The sequence below is a fragment of the Eucyclogobius newberryi genome, unplaced genomic scaffold (assembly GCF_026437365.1).
Source record: "Eucyclogobius newberryi isolate DKJ021-1_F unplaced genomic scaffold, fEucNew1.0.hap1 SCAF_22, whole genome shotgun sequence".
NCBI lineage: Eukaryota > Metazoa > Chordata > Actinopteri > Gobiiformes > Gobiidae > Eucyclogobius > Eucyclogobius newberryi.
This window is the reverse complement of record NW_027315857.1, coordinates 27486458-27500649: the sequence shown is the minus strand read 5'-3', so window position 1 is coordinate 27500649 and position 14192 is coordinate 27486458. Positions and strand designations below refer to the sequence as shown.

At 47.9% G+C, this 14192-nt stretch overlaps 2 protein-coding genes across 2 annotated transcripts in view; one reads left to right on the top strand and one right to left on the bottom strand.

Annotated features, from left to right (window-relative positions):
* The window catches only part of ctc1 (CTS telomere maintenance complex component 1), a 63611-nt gene extending 62194 nt beyond the window's left edge, over positions 1-1417 (top strand). Inside the window, exon 25 of the mRNA XM_072458749.1 lies at positions 1163-1417. Within this exon, the coding sequence (XP_072314850.1) occupies positions 1163-1254 (92 nt within the window). The 3' untranslated portion in view covers positions 1255-1417. The remainder of the gene's footprint in view (positions 1-1162) is intronic.
* Positions 1418-3986: 2569 nt separating this feature from the next.
* LOC140371394 (disks large homolog 4-like) overlaps positions 3987-14192 on the bottom strand; it is a 43142-nt gene continuing 32936 nt past the window's right edge. Inside the window, exons 11-17 of the mRNA XM_072458505.1 lie at positions 13933-13970; positions 13821-13868; positions 10333-10434; positions 9983-10155; positions 9216-9325; positions 6673-6764; positions 3987-4104 (exon numbers count right to left, since the gene is read on the bottom strand). Of these exons, the coding sequence (XP_072314606.1) occupies positions 3998-4104; positions 6673-6764; positions 9216-9325; positions 9983-10155; positions 10333-10434; positions 13821-13868; positions 13933-13970 (670 nt within the window). The 3' untranslated portion in view covers positions 3987-3997. The remainder of the gene's footprint in view (positions 4105-6672; positions 6765-9215; positions 9326-9982; positions 10156-10332; positions 10435-13820; positions 13869-13932; positions 13971-14192) is intronic.

Here is a 14192-nt window from a genome sequence, read left to right as displayed (position 1 = left end):
CAGAGGGGGCCAGAGAGAGGGATTCACTTCACTGACCTGCAGTTTGTCACTGAACACTTTTGTTTTAAGGAAATGCATCACATTAAGTCTGTAAATATGTGGTTTATCTGCAGCAGAACATTTTATGTTCAGTTCCATCGACTGTAACATGAGGAGAGACCAGACACAGCCCTGTCTGACCCCTCTGACTGACCCCTCTGTCTGACCCCTCTGTCTGACCCCTCTGTCTGACCCCTCTGTCTGACCCAGAGTCACTGGATCTGTCATGTGACCATTGATTTTAATTCTTTATGTTGGACCATCGTAAAGAGACTCAATATTTTAATGTGTTTATCACTTTAAATAAATAAGTCCAGACTTATTCTTCCATCTTTGTTTAGTTGTGTTTGTGTCATTGTGTGTAACGATGGTCTTATGTCCTCTTGTGTCTTTGTGGATTCAGTTTGTTACGTTCTTTTGGACATAATTGAGGTGAATAAACGTCACATTCAGAAGAGAAATAGTCTCTATGAGGCACAGTCCAGTCGCTCCTTCAGGGACATGATGTCTTTAGAGCTTTATACACTCTGAGGTGTGTCTTTAGAGCTTTATACACTCTGAGGTGTGTCTTTAGAGCTTTATACACTCTGAGGTGTGTCTTTAGAGCTTTATACACTCTGAGGTGTGTCTTTAGAGCTTTATACACTCTGAGGTGTGTCTTTAGAGCTTTATACACTCTGAGGTGTGTCTTTAGAGCTTTATACACTCTGAGGTGTGTCTTTAGAGCTTTATACACTCTGAGGTGTGTCTTTAGAGCTTTATACACTCTGAGGTGTGTCTTTAGAGCTTTATACACTGAGGTGTGTCTTTAGAGCTTTATACACTCTGAGGTGTGTCTTTAGAGCTTTATACACTCTGAGGTGTGTCTTTAGAGCTTTATAACACTCTGAGGTGTGTCTTTAGAGCTTTATACACTCTGAGGTGTGTCTTTAGAGCTTTATAACACTCTGAGGTGTGTCTTTAGAGCTTTATACACTCTGAGGTGTGTCTTTAGAGCTTTATACTGCTTTGGAAGCGTCCCAAAGGAGGCGGAGTCATTTCCCCAGGGGGCGGGCCTTGTGTCCTGCTGCTGTTCTCTGATTGGCACTTGAATGTTTTTAATGTATTTGAATTGTGTTTTCAGATTTGAGGCGAATGATTCGAGGCGACAGAGACTTTGTGACTAAAGTGACTCCGCCTCTGCAGCTCACCTGTGTCCACCTGGAGAGGAGCTGACCAATCACAGGAGAGGAGCCGACCAATCACAGGAGAGGAGCCGACCAATCACAGGAGAGGAGCCGACCAATCACAGGAGAGGAGCCGACCAATCACAGGAGAGGAGCCGACCAATCACAGGAGAGGGGGCGTGTTCATAGGGACTTTGTTTGTTTGTTGTTTGTTGTTTGTTTGTTTGTTGTTTGTTTGTTTGTTGATTCCTTCATCATCTGAAGCACTTTTATTTTGTTTGGTTTATTTCCACTTCCTGTTTGAGAAGTTTTGTCAATAAAACATGACGTATTGAACATTGTGTTTATGATCATAATCCCCCAGAGTACCCATGATGCACTGCGGGCTCTGTAGCTCCGCCCACAGGAAAAGGAAAACTCCCACTCGTTTATGAGAAGAACATTTTATTTTGTGGTAAACGTTCTGAACAAACACAAAATATTGTTTAAAAACCGTGACGCGGCGAAACGTCGTCCGAGGGCGCTCAGCGGTGCGCTAGCTAGCATCGCGTTAGCTAGCAGCGGCGCCTTTTCCCAAACGGAAGGACGAGGATAAAAAAGACGCCGTCGTGACTTCGTCTGATATGAAACTATTCAAATAAACCCACTACGTCAACAATCGTTATTTAAAATGCAGAGTGCTGGGGGCGGAGTCCTGTGAGGGGCGGAGTCTCAAGGGGGGTGGAGTCATGTGAGGGGCGGAGTCTCATGGGGGCTGGAGTCATGTGAGGGGCGGAGTCTCATGGGGGCTGGAGTCATGTGAGGGGCGGAGTCTCATGGGGGCTGGAGTCATGTGAGGGGCGGAGTCTCATGGGGGCTGGAGTCATGTGAGGGGCGGAGTCTCATGGGGGCTGGAGTCATGTGAGGGGCGGAGTCTCATGGGGGCTGGAGTCATGTGAGGGGCGGAGTCTCAAGGGGGGTGGAGTCATGTGAGGGGCGGAGTCTCATGGGGGCTGGAGTCATGTGAGGGGAGGAGTCATGTGAGGGGAGGAGTCTCATGGGGGGGTGGAGTCATGTGAGGGGCGGAGTCTCATGGGGGGGTGGAGTCATGTGAGGGGCGGAGTCTCATGGGGGGCGGAGTCTCATGGGGGCTGGAGTCATGTGAGGGGCGGAGTCTCATGGGGGTGGAGTCCTGTGAGGGGCGGAGTCTCATGGGGGCTGGAGTCATGTGAGGGGCGGAGTCTCATGGGGGTGGAGTTATGTGGGCGTGGCCATGGTAGGGGCACAGTGGGATTTGTCCAAACACAGACGCTCTTGTCCTTTAAAACGTTCTATGGAGCCCTTAGTGACACGGAGCTGGAGGACAGTCCCTGGTTCTGTCCTCACGGGAACTGTCCACTCAAACAAGAACTGGCACAAATGGACAAAAGTCACATTATTTTGGATTTTTTGAAGTGTTTTTCCTTCACACGAGTGGAACATGTGCAGCGCTGGAAGTACAAGTACAACAGTATCACGTCCAGAAAGTACTGAGGTAAAAGTATCATGTCCCTGCAGGACGCGCCCCCTGCAGGACGTGTACTGCGCCCCCTGCAGGACGTGTACTGCGCCCCCTGCAGGACGTGTACTGCGCCCCCTGCAGGACGTGTACTGCGCCCCCTGCAGGACGTGTACTGCGCAGTAGAAAGTAAAAGTATCTGCAGTATATTCGACTACAGTGCAGTACAAATACCTCAGAAATGTTCCGTACTTTGACCCTTGTACTTGGTTCCGCCGCTGCACAGTTGTGGCTTGGTCCTTGAGTGTTTCCGGATGGTTCTGGGAGTTGTAGTCCACCAGGAGCATTTGTAGTCCAGGTTCAGAGTGTGTGAAACGCTTCCTGACCAGATGCATCATGGGATTTGTAGTCCTTTCGCGCAGCGTTAAAAAGGTTCTTGTGGGATTTGTGAGCGACAGTGGAGGATCATGGGAGGTGTAGTCCTTCAGCGTGTGGGGGAAGTGGGATTTGTAGTCCATTATTCATCATAGATATAGATATATATTCATTTATTATAATAATTTCTCTATTGAAGCCCTGAAACGACTTGTGTGTTGAGCCCCATCGTTTAACTATGTACACACACAAGCCTGTACACACACACACACACACACACAAGCCTGTACACACACACACACACACACACACACACACACACAAGCCTGTACACACACACACACACACACACACAAGCCTGTACACACACACACACACACACACACACACACAAGCCTGTACACACACACACACACACACACACACACAAGCCTGTACACACACACACACACACACACACACAAGCCTGTACACACACACACACACACACACACACACAAGCCTGTACACACACACACACACACACACACACACACAAGCCTGTACACACACACACACACACACACACACACACACACACACACAAGCCTGTACACACACACACACACACACACACACTCAATACATCCAAAAATCAAGAATAAATAAAGAGTGGAGGTTGTAGAGTCCAGGGGGCGTGGCCTAGAGAGGGCGGGGCAGGGCGGGGCACTTTAGTTTCCACTGATTCTGTTTTCTTCATGAATCTGTCCTAAATCCTCCTGAGGTCGAGTCACACAACGACCTTTAGTCATTTCAGTGTGTGTGAGGGGCGTGGCTAAAGCGGGCGTGTGTGAGGGGCGTGGCTGAAGCCAAAGTAAACAGGAAGTGTTTTTCCTCTTGGCCCAGCCCACAGACTTCAGGAGCCAAACAGAAGCAGAGGAAACGTGGCTCTCCTGGAGGGTTAGAGGCGCTCTCGCTGTGGGACCCAGATGTAGGGCCCGCTCTGCTCCTCGATCACCACCTTCACGTGGTGGTACACCTCCTCGAAAGTGTCCCCGCCCACCACCGCTGAGGAGAGAGGAGAACACCGGGTTAAAGCCGCTCTAAAGCCGCTCTAAAGCTGGGCTAAAGCCGCTCTAAAGCAGGTCTAAAGCAGGACTAAAGCCGCTCTAAAGCAGGTCTAAAGCAGGACTAAAGCAGGTCTAAAGCAGGACTAAAGCAGGACTAAAGCAGGACTAAAGCAGGTCTAAAGCAGGACTAAAGCAGGACTAAAGCAGGTCTAAAGCAGGACTAAAGCAGGACTAAAGCAGGACTAAAGCAGGACTAAAGCAGGACTAAAGCCGCTCTAAAGCAGGACTAAAGCAGGACTAAAGCAGGTCTAAAGCAGGTCTAAAGCAGGACTAAAGCAGGACTAAAGCAGGACTAAAGCAGGACTAAAGCAGGACTAAAGCAGGTCTAAAGCAGGACTAAAGCAGGACTAAAGCAGGTCTAAAGCAGGACTAAAGCAGGACTAAAGCAGGACTAAAGCAGGACTAAAGCAGGACTAAAGCCGCTCTAAAGCAGGACTAAAGCAGGACTAAAGCAGGTCTAAAGCAGGTCTAAAGCAGGACTAAAGCAGGACTAAAGCAGGACTAAAGCAGGACTAAAGCCGCTCTAAAGCAGGACTAAAGCCGCTCTAAAGCAGGACTAAAGCCGCTCTAAAGCAGGACTAAAGCCGCTCTAAAGCAGGACTAAAGCCGCTCTAAAGCAGGACTAAAGCCGCTCTAAAGCAGGACTAAAGCCGCTCTAAAGCAGGTCTAAAGCAGGACTAAAGCAGGACTAAAGCAGGACTAAAGCAGGTCTAAAGCAGGACTAAAGCAGGACTAAAGCAGGACTAAAGCAGGACTAAAGCAGGACTAAAACAGGACTAAAGCAGGACTAAAGCAGGACTAAAGCAGGACTAAAGCAGGACTAAAGCAGGACTAAAGCAGGACTAAAGCCGCTCTAAAGCAGGACTAAAGCCGCTCTAAAGCAGGACTAAAGCCGCTCTAAAGCAGGACTAAAGCCGCTCTAAAGCAGGACTAAAGCCGCTCTAAAGCAGGACTAAAGCCGCTCTAAAGCAGGACTAAAGCCGCTCTAAAGCAGGACTAAAGCCGCTCTAAAGCAGGACTAAAGCCGCTCTAAAGCAGGACTAAAGCCGCTCTAAAGCAGGTCTAAAGCAGGACTAAAGCAGGACTAAAGCAGGACTAAAGCAGGTCTAAAGCAGGACTAAAGCAGGACTAAAGCAGGACTAAAGCAGGACTAAAGCAGGACTAAAGCAGGACTAAAGCAGGACTAAAGCAGGACTAAAGCAGGACTAAAGCCGCTCTAAAGCAGGACTAAAGCCGCTCTAAAGCAGGTCTAAAGCAGGACTAAAGCCGCTCTAAAGCAGGACTAAAGCAGGTCTAAAGCAGGACTAAAGCAGGACTAAAGCAGGTCTAAAGCAGGACTAAAGCAGGACTAAAGCAGGACTAAAGCCGCTCTAAAGCAGGACTAAAGCCGCTCTAAAGCAGGACTAAAGCCGCTCTAAAGCAGGTCTAAAGCAGGACTAAAGCAGGACTAAAGCAGGACTAAAGCAGGTCTAAAGCAGGACTAAAGCAGGACTAAAGCAGGACTAAAGCAGGACTAAAGCAGGACTAAAGCAGGACTAAAGCCGCTCTAAAGCAGGACTAAAGCCGCTCTAAAGCAGGACTAAAGCCGCTCTAAAGCAGGACTAAAGCCGCTCTAAAGCAGGACTAAAGCCGCTCTAAAGCAGGACTAAAGCCGCTCTAAAGCAGGACTAAAGCCGCTCTAAAGCAGGACTAAAGCCGCTCTAAAGCAGGACTAAAGCCGCTCTAAAGCAGGACTAAAGCCGCTCTAAAGCAGGACTAAAGCCGCTCTAAAGCAGGACTAAAGCCGCTCTAAAGCAGGTCTAAAGCAGGACTAAAGCCGCTCTAAAGCAGGACTAAAGCAGGACTAAAGCCGCTCTAAAGCAGGACTAAAGCAGGTCTAAAGCAGGACTAAAGCAGGACTAAAGCAGGACTAAAGCAGGTCTAAAGCAGGACTAAAGCAGGACTAAAGCAGGTCTAAAGCAGGACTAAAGCAGGACTAAAGCAGGACTAAAGCAGGACTAAAGCAGGACTAAAGCAGGACTAAAGCAGGACTAAAGCCGCTCTAAAGCAGGACTAAAGCAGGACTAAAGCAGGTCTAAAGCAGGTCTAAAGCAGGACTAAAGCAGGACTAAAGCAGGACTAAAGCAGGACTAAAGCCGCTCTAAAGCAGGACTAAAGCCGCTCTAAAGCAGGACTAAAGCCGCTCTAAAGCAGGACTAAAGCCGCTCTAAAGCAGGACTAAAGCCGCTCTAAAGCAGGTCTAAAGCAGGACTAAAGCAGGACTAAAGCAGGACTAAAGCAGGTCTAAAGCAGGACTAAAGCAGGACTAAAGCAGGACTAAAGCAGGACTAAAGCAGGACTAAAGCAGGACTAAAGCAGGACTAAAGCAGGACTAAAGCCGCTCTAAAGCAGGACTAAAGCCGCTCTAAAGCAGGACTAAAGCCGCTCTAAAGCAGGACTAAAGCCGCTCTAAAGCAGGACTAAAGCCGCTCTAAAGCAGGACTAAAGCCGCTCTAAAGCCACTCACCGGTGAAGCACTGGAGAAAGTCCTGCTCCAGCTTGAGCGCTCGGTCCAGAGCTTTTCGAGCTTGTTCCTCAGACAAACGTTTGTTCAAGTCTCTGCAGAAAACACAAGGGTCAGTGGTTCTATGGTTCCACAGTCTGGTTCTATGGTTCGACAGGCTGGTTCTATGGTTCCACAGTCTGGTTCTATGGTTCCACAGTCTGGTTCTATGGTTCTACAGTCTGGTTCTATGGTTCCACAGGCTGGTTCCATGGTTCCACAGTCTGGTTTTATGGTTCCACATTCTGGTTCTATGGTTCCACAGGCTGGTTCTATGGTTCCACAGTCTGGTTCTATGGTTCTACAGTCTAGTTCTATGGTTCCACAGTCTGGTTCTATGGTTCCACAGTCTGGTTATATGGTTCTACAGGCTGGTTCTATGGTTCTACAGGCTGGTTCTATGGTTCTATAGTCTGGTTCTATGGTTCCACAGACTGGTTCTATGGTTCTACAGTCTGGTTCTGGTTCTACAGGCTGGTTCCATGGTTCCACAGTCTGGTTTTATGGTTCCACATTCTGGTTCTATGGTTCCACAGTCTGGTTATATGGTTCCACAGGCTGGTTCTATGGTTCTACAGTCTGGTTCTATGGTTACACAGTCTGGTTCTATGGTTCTACAGTCTAGTTCTATGGTTCCACAGTCTGGTTCTATTGTTCCACAGTCTGGTTCTACAGTCTGGTTCTATGGTTCTACAGTCTGGTTCTGGTTCTACAGGCTGGTTCCATGGTTCCACAGTCTGGTTTTATGGTTCCACAGTCTGGTTCTATGGTTCCACAGTCTGGTTTTATGGTTCCACAGTCTGGTTCTATGGTTCCACCGTCTGGTTCTATGGTTCTACAGTCTGGTTCTATGGTTCTACAGTCTGGTTCTGGTTCTACAGGCTGGTTCCATGGTTCCACAGTCTGGTTTTATGGTTCCACAGTCTGGTTCTATGGTTCCACAGTCTGGTTTTATGGTTCCACAGTCTGGTTCTATGGTTCCACCGTCTGGTTCTATGGTTCTACAGTCTGGTTCTATGGTTCTACAGTCTGGTTCTATGGTTCTACAGTCTGGTTCTATGGTTCCACAGTCTGGTTCTATGGTTCTACAGTCTGGTTTTATGGTTCCACAGGCTGGTTCTATGGTTCTACAGTCTGGTTCTATGGTTCTACAGTCTGGTTCTATGGTTCCACAGTCTGGTTCTATGGTTCTACAGTCTGGTTTTATGGTTCCACAGGCTGGTTCTATGGTTCCACAGTCTGGTTCTATGGTTCTACAGGCTGGTTTTATGGTTCCACAGGCTGGTTCTATGGTTCTACAGTCTGGTTCTATGGTTCTACAGTCTGGTTCTATGGTTCCACAGTCTGGTTCTATGGTTCTACAGTCTGGTTTTATGGTTCCACAGGCTGGTTCTATGGTTCCACAATCTGGTTCTATGGTTCTACAGGCTGGTTCTATGGTTCCACAGTCTGGTTCTATGGTTCTACAGGCTGGTTTTATGGTTCCACAGTCTGGTTCTATGGTTCCACAGGCTGGTTCTATGGTTTTACAGTCTGGTTCTATGGTTCCACAGTCTGGTTCTATGGTTCTACAGTCTGGTTTTATGGTTCCACAGTCTAGTTCTATGGTTCCACAGTCTGGTTCTATGGTTCTACAGGCTGGTTCTATGGTTCTATAGTCTGGTTCTATGGTTCCACAGACTGGTTCTATGGTTCTACAGTCTGGTTCTGGTTCTACAGGCTGGTTCCATGGTTCCACAGTCTGGTTTTATGGTTCCACATTCTGGTTCTATGGTTCCACAGTCTGGTTCTATGGTTCTACAGTCTAGTTCTATGGTTCCACAGTCTGGTTCTATTGTTCCACAGTCTGGTTCTACAGTCTGGTTCTATGGTTCTACAGTTTGGTTCTGGTTCTACAGGCTGGTTCCATGGTTCCACAGTCTGGTTTTATGGTTCCACAGTCTGGTTCTATGGTTCCACCGTCTGGTTCTATGGTTCTACAGTCTGGTTCTATGGTTCTACAGTCTGGTTTTATGGTTCCACAGGCTGGTTCTATGGTTCCACAGTCTGGTTCTATGGTTCTACAGGCTGGTTTTTTGGTTCCACAGTCTGGTTCTATGGTTCTACAGGCTGGTTTTATGGTTCCACAGGCTGGTTCTATGGTTCTACAGTCTGGTTCTATAGTTCTACAGTCTGGTTCTATGGTTCCACAGTCTGGTTCTATGGTTCTACAGGCTGGTTCTATGGTTCCACAGTCTGGTTCTATGGTTCCACAGTCTGGTTCTATGGTTCCACAGTCTGGTTTTTTGGTTCCACAGTCTGGTTCTATGGTTCCACAGGCTGGTTCTATGGTTTTACAGTCTGGTTCTATGGTTCCACAGTCTGGTTCTATGGTTCCACAGTCTGGTTCTATGGTTCCACAGTCTGGTTTTTTGGTTCCACAGTCTGGTTCTATGGTTCCACAGGCTGGTTCTATGGTTTTACAGTCTGGTTCTATGGTTCCACAGGCTGGTTCTGGTTCTGCGTACAGGATGTTCTCGAGCGAGCGTGGTCGGATGAAGATGGCGATGGGGTGGAGCTGCGCCGCCTGCAGACGCCTCACAGCGTTCGCCGACACGTCCAGGATGCAGTGCTTCCCCTGGAACACAGAACCTGGAACTAGAACTGGGTCTGGAGGGTTCTTTTAGTCTGAACCCGGTCCTGGTCCTGGTCCAAACCTGGTCTCACCTGCTCGGCGACCATCCTGACGCTCTGGTTCTGGTTCTGGTTCTGGTTCTGGTCTCACCTGCTCGGCGACCATCCTGACGCTCTGGTTCTGGTTCTGGTTCTGGTTCTGGTCTCACCTGCTCGGCGACAATCCTGACGCTCTGGTTCTGGTTCTGGTTCTGGTTCTGGTCTCACCTGCTTGGCGACCATCCTGACGCTCTGGTTCTGGTTCTGGTTCTGGTCTCACCTGCTCGGCGACCATCCTGACGCTCTGGTTCTGGTTCTGGTTCTGGTCTCACCTGCTCGGCGACCATCCTGACGCTCTGGTTCTGGTTCTGGTTCTGGTTCTGGTCTCACCTGCTCGGCGACAATCCTGACGCTCTGGTTCTGGTTCTGGTTCTGGTTCTGGTCTCACCTGCTCGGCGACCATCCTGACGCTCTGGTTCTGGTTCTGGTTCTGGTTCTGGTCTCACCTGCTCGGCGACAATCCTGACGCTCTGGTTCTGGTTCTGGTTCTGGTTCTGGTCTCACCTGCTCGGCGACCATCCTGACGCTCTGGTTCTGGTTCTGGTTCTGGTTCTGGTCTCACCTGCTCGGCGACCATCCTGACGCTCTGCACGCTGGTTCCGTACAGGTGACTGTTGTATTGTCCCGCCTCGATGAAGCGATGTGATTGGATGTCTCGCTCCATTTGTTCCCGTGACGACACAAAGTGGTAGTCCCGCCCATCGATCTCGTAGTCCCGCCTTGGCCGAGTCGTGTCTGCCATAAAAGGACGACAGGAAGTGAAACAAGAACAGTAGCAGGTCTGGGTCTGGACCGGGTCTGGACCTGGTCTGGGTCTGGGTCTGGGTCTGGACCGGGTCTGGGTCTGGGTCTGGACCGGGTCAGGGTCTGGGTCTGGACCGGGTCTGGGTCTGGGTCTGGGTCTGGACTTACGTGGGACGCAGGAGCCGAACTTGTCGGGAAACTCAGACAAAAGGTCGTCATTGATCCTGTCTTTGGTTGGACCAAGAATTATGACGGGACGAGCGTAATCCACTGAAACACAAGAGGATAAACCAGGTCTAAACCAGGTCTAAACCAGGACTAAACCAGGTCTAAACCAGGTCTAAACCAGGTCTAAACCAGGTCTAAACCAAGTCTAAACCAGGACTAAACCAGGACTAAACCAGGTCTAAACCAGGTCTAAACCAGGTCTAAACCAGGTCTAAACCAGGTCTAAACCAGGTCTAAACCAGGTCTAAACCAGGTCTAAACCAGGTCTAAACCAAGTCTAAACCAGGTCTAAACCAGGTCTAAACCAGGTCTAAACCAGGTCTAAACCAGGTCTAAACCAGATCTAAACCAGGTCTAAACCAGGTCTAAACCAGGTCTAAACCAGGTCTAAACCAGGTCTAAACCAAGTCTAAACCAGGTCTAAACCAGGTCTAAACCAGGTCTAAACCAGGTCTAAACCAGGTCTAAACCAGATCTAAACCAAGTCTAAACCAGGTCTAAACCAAGTCTAAACCAGGTCTAAACCAGGTCTAAACCAGGTCTAAACCAGGTCTAAACCAGGTCTAAACCAGGTCTAAACCAGGTCTAAACCAAGTCTAAACCAGGTCTAAACCAGGTCTAAACCAGGTCTAAACCAAGTCTAAACCAGGTCTAAACCAGATCTAAACCAAGTCTAAACCAGGTCTAAACCAGGTCTAAACCAGATCTAAACCAAGTCTAAACCAGGTCTAAACCAGGTCTAAACCAGGTCTAAACCAGGTCTAAACCAGGTCTAAACCAAGTCTAAACCAGGTCTAAACCAGGTCTAAACCAGGTCTAAACCAGGTCTAAACCAGGTCTAAACCAGGTCTAAACCAGGTCTAAACCAGGTCTAAACCAGGTCTAAACCAGGTCTAAACCAGGTCTAAACCAGGTCTAAACCAGGTCTAAACCAGGACTAAACCAAGTCTAAACCAGGTCTAAACCAGGTCTAAACCAGGTCTAAACCAGGTCTAAACCAGGACTAAACCAAGTCTAAACCAGGTCTAAACCAGGTCTAAACCAGGTCTAAACCAGGTCTAAACCAGGACTAAACCAGGTCTAAACCAGGTCTAAACCAAGTCTAAACCAGGTCTAAACCAGGTCTAAACCAAGTCTAAACCAGGTCTAAACCAGGTCTAAACCAGGTCTAAACCAGGTCTAAACCAGGTCTAAACCAGGTCTAAACCAGGTCTAAACCAGGTCTAAACCAGGTCTAAACCAAGTCTAAACCAAGTCTAAACCAGGTCTAAACCAGGTCTAAACCAGGTCTAAACCAAGTCTAAACCAAGTCTAAACCAGGTCTAAACCAAGTCTAAACCAGGTCTAAACCAAGTCTAAACCAGGTCTAAACCAGGTCTAAACCAGGTCTAAACCAGGTCTAAACCAAGTCTAAACCAGGTCTAAACCAGGTCTAAACCATGTCTAAACCAGGTCTAAACCAGGTCTAAACCAGGTCTAAACCAGGTCTAAACCAGGTCTAAACCAAGTCTAAACCAAGTCTAAACCAGGTCTAAACCAGGTCTAAACCAGGTCTAACCCAGGTCTAAACCAGGTCTAAACCAGGTCTAAACCAGGTCTAAACCAAGTCTAAACCAGGTCTAAACCAGGTCTAAACCAGGTCTAAACCAGGTCTAAACCAGGTCTAAACCAGGACTAAACCAAGTCTAAACCAGGTCTAAACCAGATCTAAACCAAGTCTAAACCAGGTCTAAACCAGGTCTAAACCAGGTCTAAACCAGGTCTAAACCAGGTCTAAACCAAGTCTAAACCAGGTCTAAACCAGGTCTAAACCAGGTCTAAACCAGGTCTAAACCAGGTCTAAACCAGGTCTAAACCAAGTCTAAACCAGGTCTAAACCAGGTCTAAACCAGGTCTAAACCAGGTCTAAACCAGGTCTAAACCAGGACTAAACCAGGTCTAAACCAGGTCTAAACCAAGTCTAAACCAGGTCTAAACCAGGTCTAAACCAGGTCTAAACCAGGTCTAAACCAGGTCTAAACCAGGTCTAAACCAAGTCTAAACCAAGTCTAAACCAGGTCTAAACCAGGTCTAAACCAGGTCTAAACCAGGTCTAAACCAGGTCTAAACCAGGTCTAAACCAGGTCTAAACCAGGTCTAAACCAAGTCTAAACCAGGTCTAAACCAGGTCTAAACCAGGTCTAAACCAGGTCTAAACCAGGTCTAAACCAGGTCTAAACCAAGTCTAAACCAGGTCTAAACCAGGTCTAAACCAGGTCTAAACCAGGTCTAAACCAAGTCTAAACCAGGTCTAAACCAGGTCTAAACCAGGTCTAAACCAGGTCTAAACCAGGTCTAAACCAGGTCTAAACCAAGTCTAAACCAGGTCTAAACCAGGTCTAAACCAGGTCTAAACCAGGTCTAAACCAGGTCTAAACCAAGTCTAAACCAAGTCTAAACCAGGTCTAAACCAGGTCTAAACCAGGTCTAAACCAGGTCTAAACCAGGTCTAAACCAGGTCTAAACCAAGTCTAAACCAGGTCTAAACCAGGTCTAAACCAGGTCTAAACCAGGTCTAAACCAGGTCTAAACCAGGTCTAAACCAGGTCTAAACCAGGTCTAAACCAAGTCTAAACCAAGTCTAAACCAGGTCTAAACCAGGTCTAAACCAGGTCTAAACCAGGTCTAAACCAGGTCTAAACCAAGTCTAAACCAGGTCTAAACCAAGTCTAAACCAAGTCTAAACCAGGTCTAAACCAGGTCTAAACCAAGACTAAACCAGGTCTAAACCAGGTCTAAACCAGGTCTAAACCAGGTCTAAACCAAGTCTAAACCAGGTCTAAACCAGGTCTAAACCAGGTCTAAACCAGGTCTAAACCAGGTCTAAACCAGGTCTAAACCAGGACTAAACCAGGTCTAAACCAGGTCTAAACCAGGTCTAAACCAGGTCTAAACCAGGACTAAACCAGGTCTAAACCAGGTCTAAACCAAGTCTAAACCAGGTCTAAACCAGGTCTAAACCAGGTCTAAACCAGGACTAAACCAGGACTAAACCAGGACTAAACCAGAGCTAAAGCAGGACTAAACCAGGACTAAACCAGGACTAAATCAGGACTAAACCAGGACTAAACCAGGACTAAACCAGGACTAAACCGGGACTAAACCAGGACTAAACCAGGACTAAACCAGGACTAAACCTGGACTAAACCGGGACTAAACCAGGACTAAACCAGGACTAAACCAGGACTAAACCAGGACTAAACCAGGTCTAAACCAGGTCTAAACCAGGACTAAACCAGGACTAAACCAGGACTAAACCGGGACTAAACCAGGACTAAACCAGGTCTAAACCAGGACTAAACCAGGACTAAACCAGGACTAAACCAGGACTAAACCAGGACTAAACCGGGACTAAACCAGGACTAAACCAGGACTAAACCGGGTCTTACCTTCGATCTGTGTGACGAGTTCGTAGCTGTGAACAAAACCTTCTCGACCTGAGGGACAGAAAGAGACGTGTGACTTGACTGACTCAGGTCCTGGTCTGGACCTGAGTCTCACCTTTGGTCTTCATTCGAGTCCATTCTTTCCTCTCGACTCTGAAACAGAAACAGAACATTTATAATTAACCTTAAAAACATTTCAGAACTAAACCAATCAACTTAAAGTCTCATCACAACTAAGTTCACATTATACACAGGTTTAGACCAGAACCAGAACCAGAACCAGAACCAGAACCAGGTCCTGGTCCAGGTCCAGGTCCAGGTCCTGGTCCTGCTCCTGCTCCTCTAGCGCCCTCTGCTGGTGGAGGCTGTACAGAC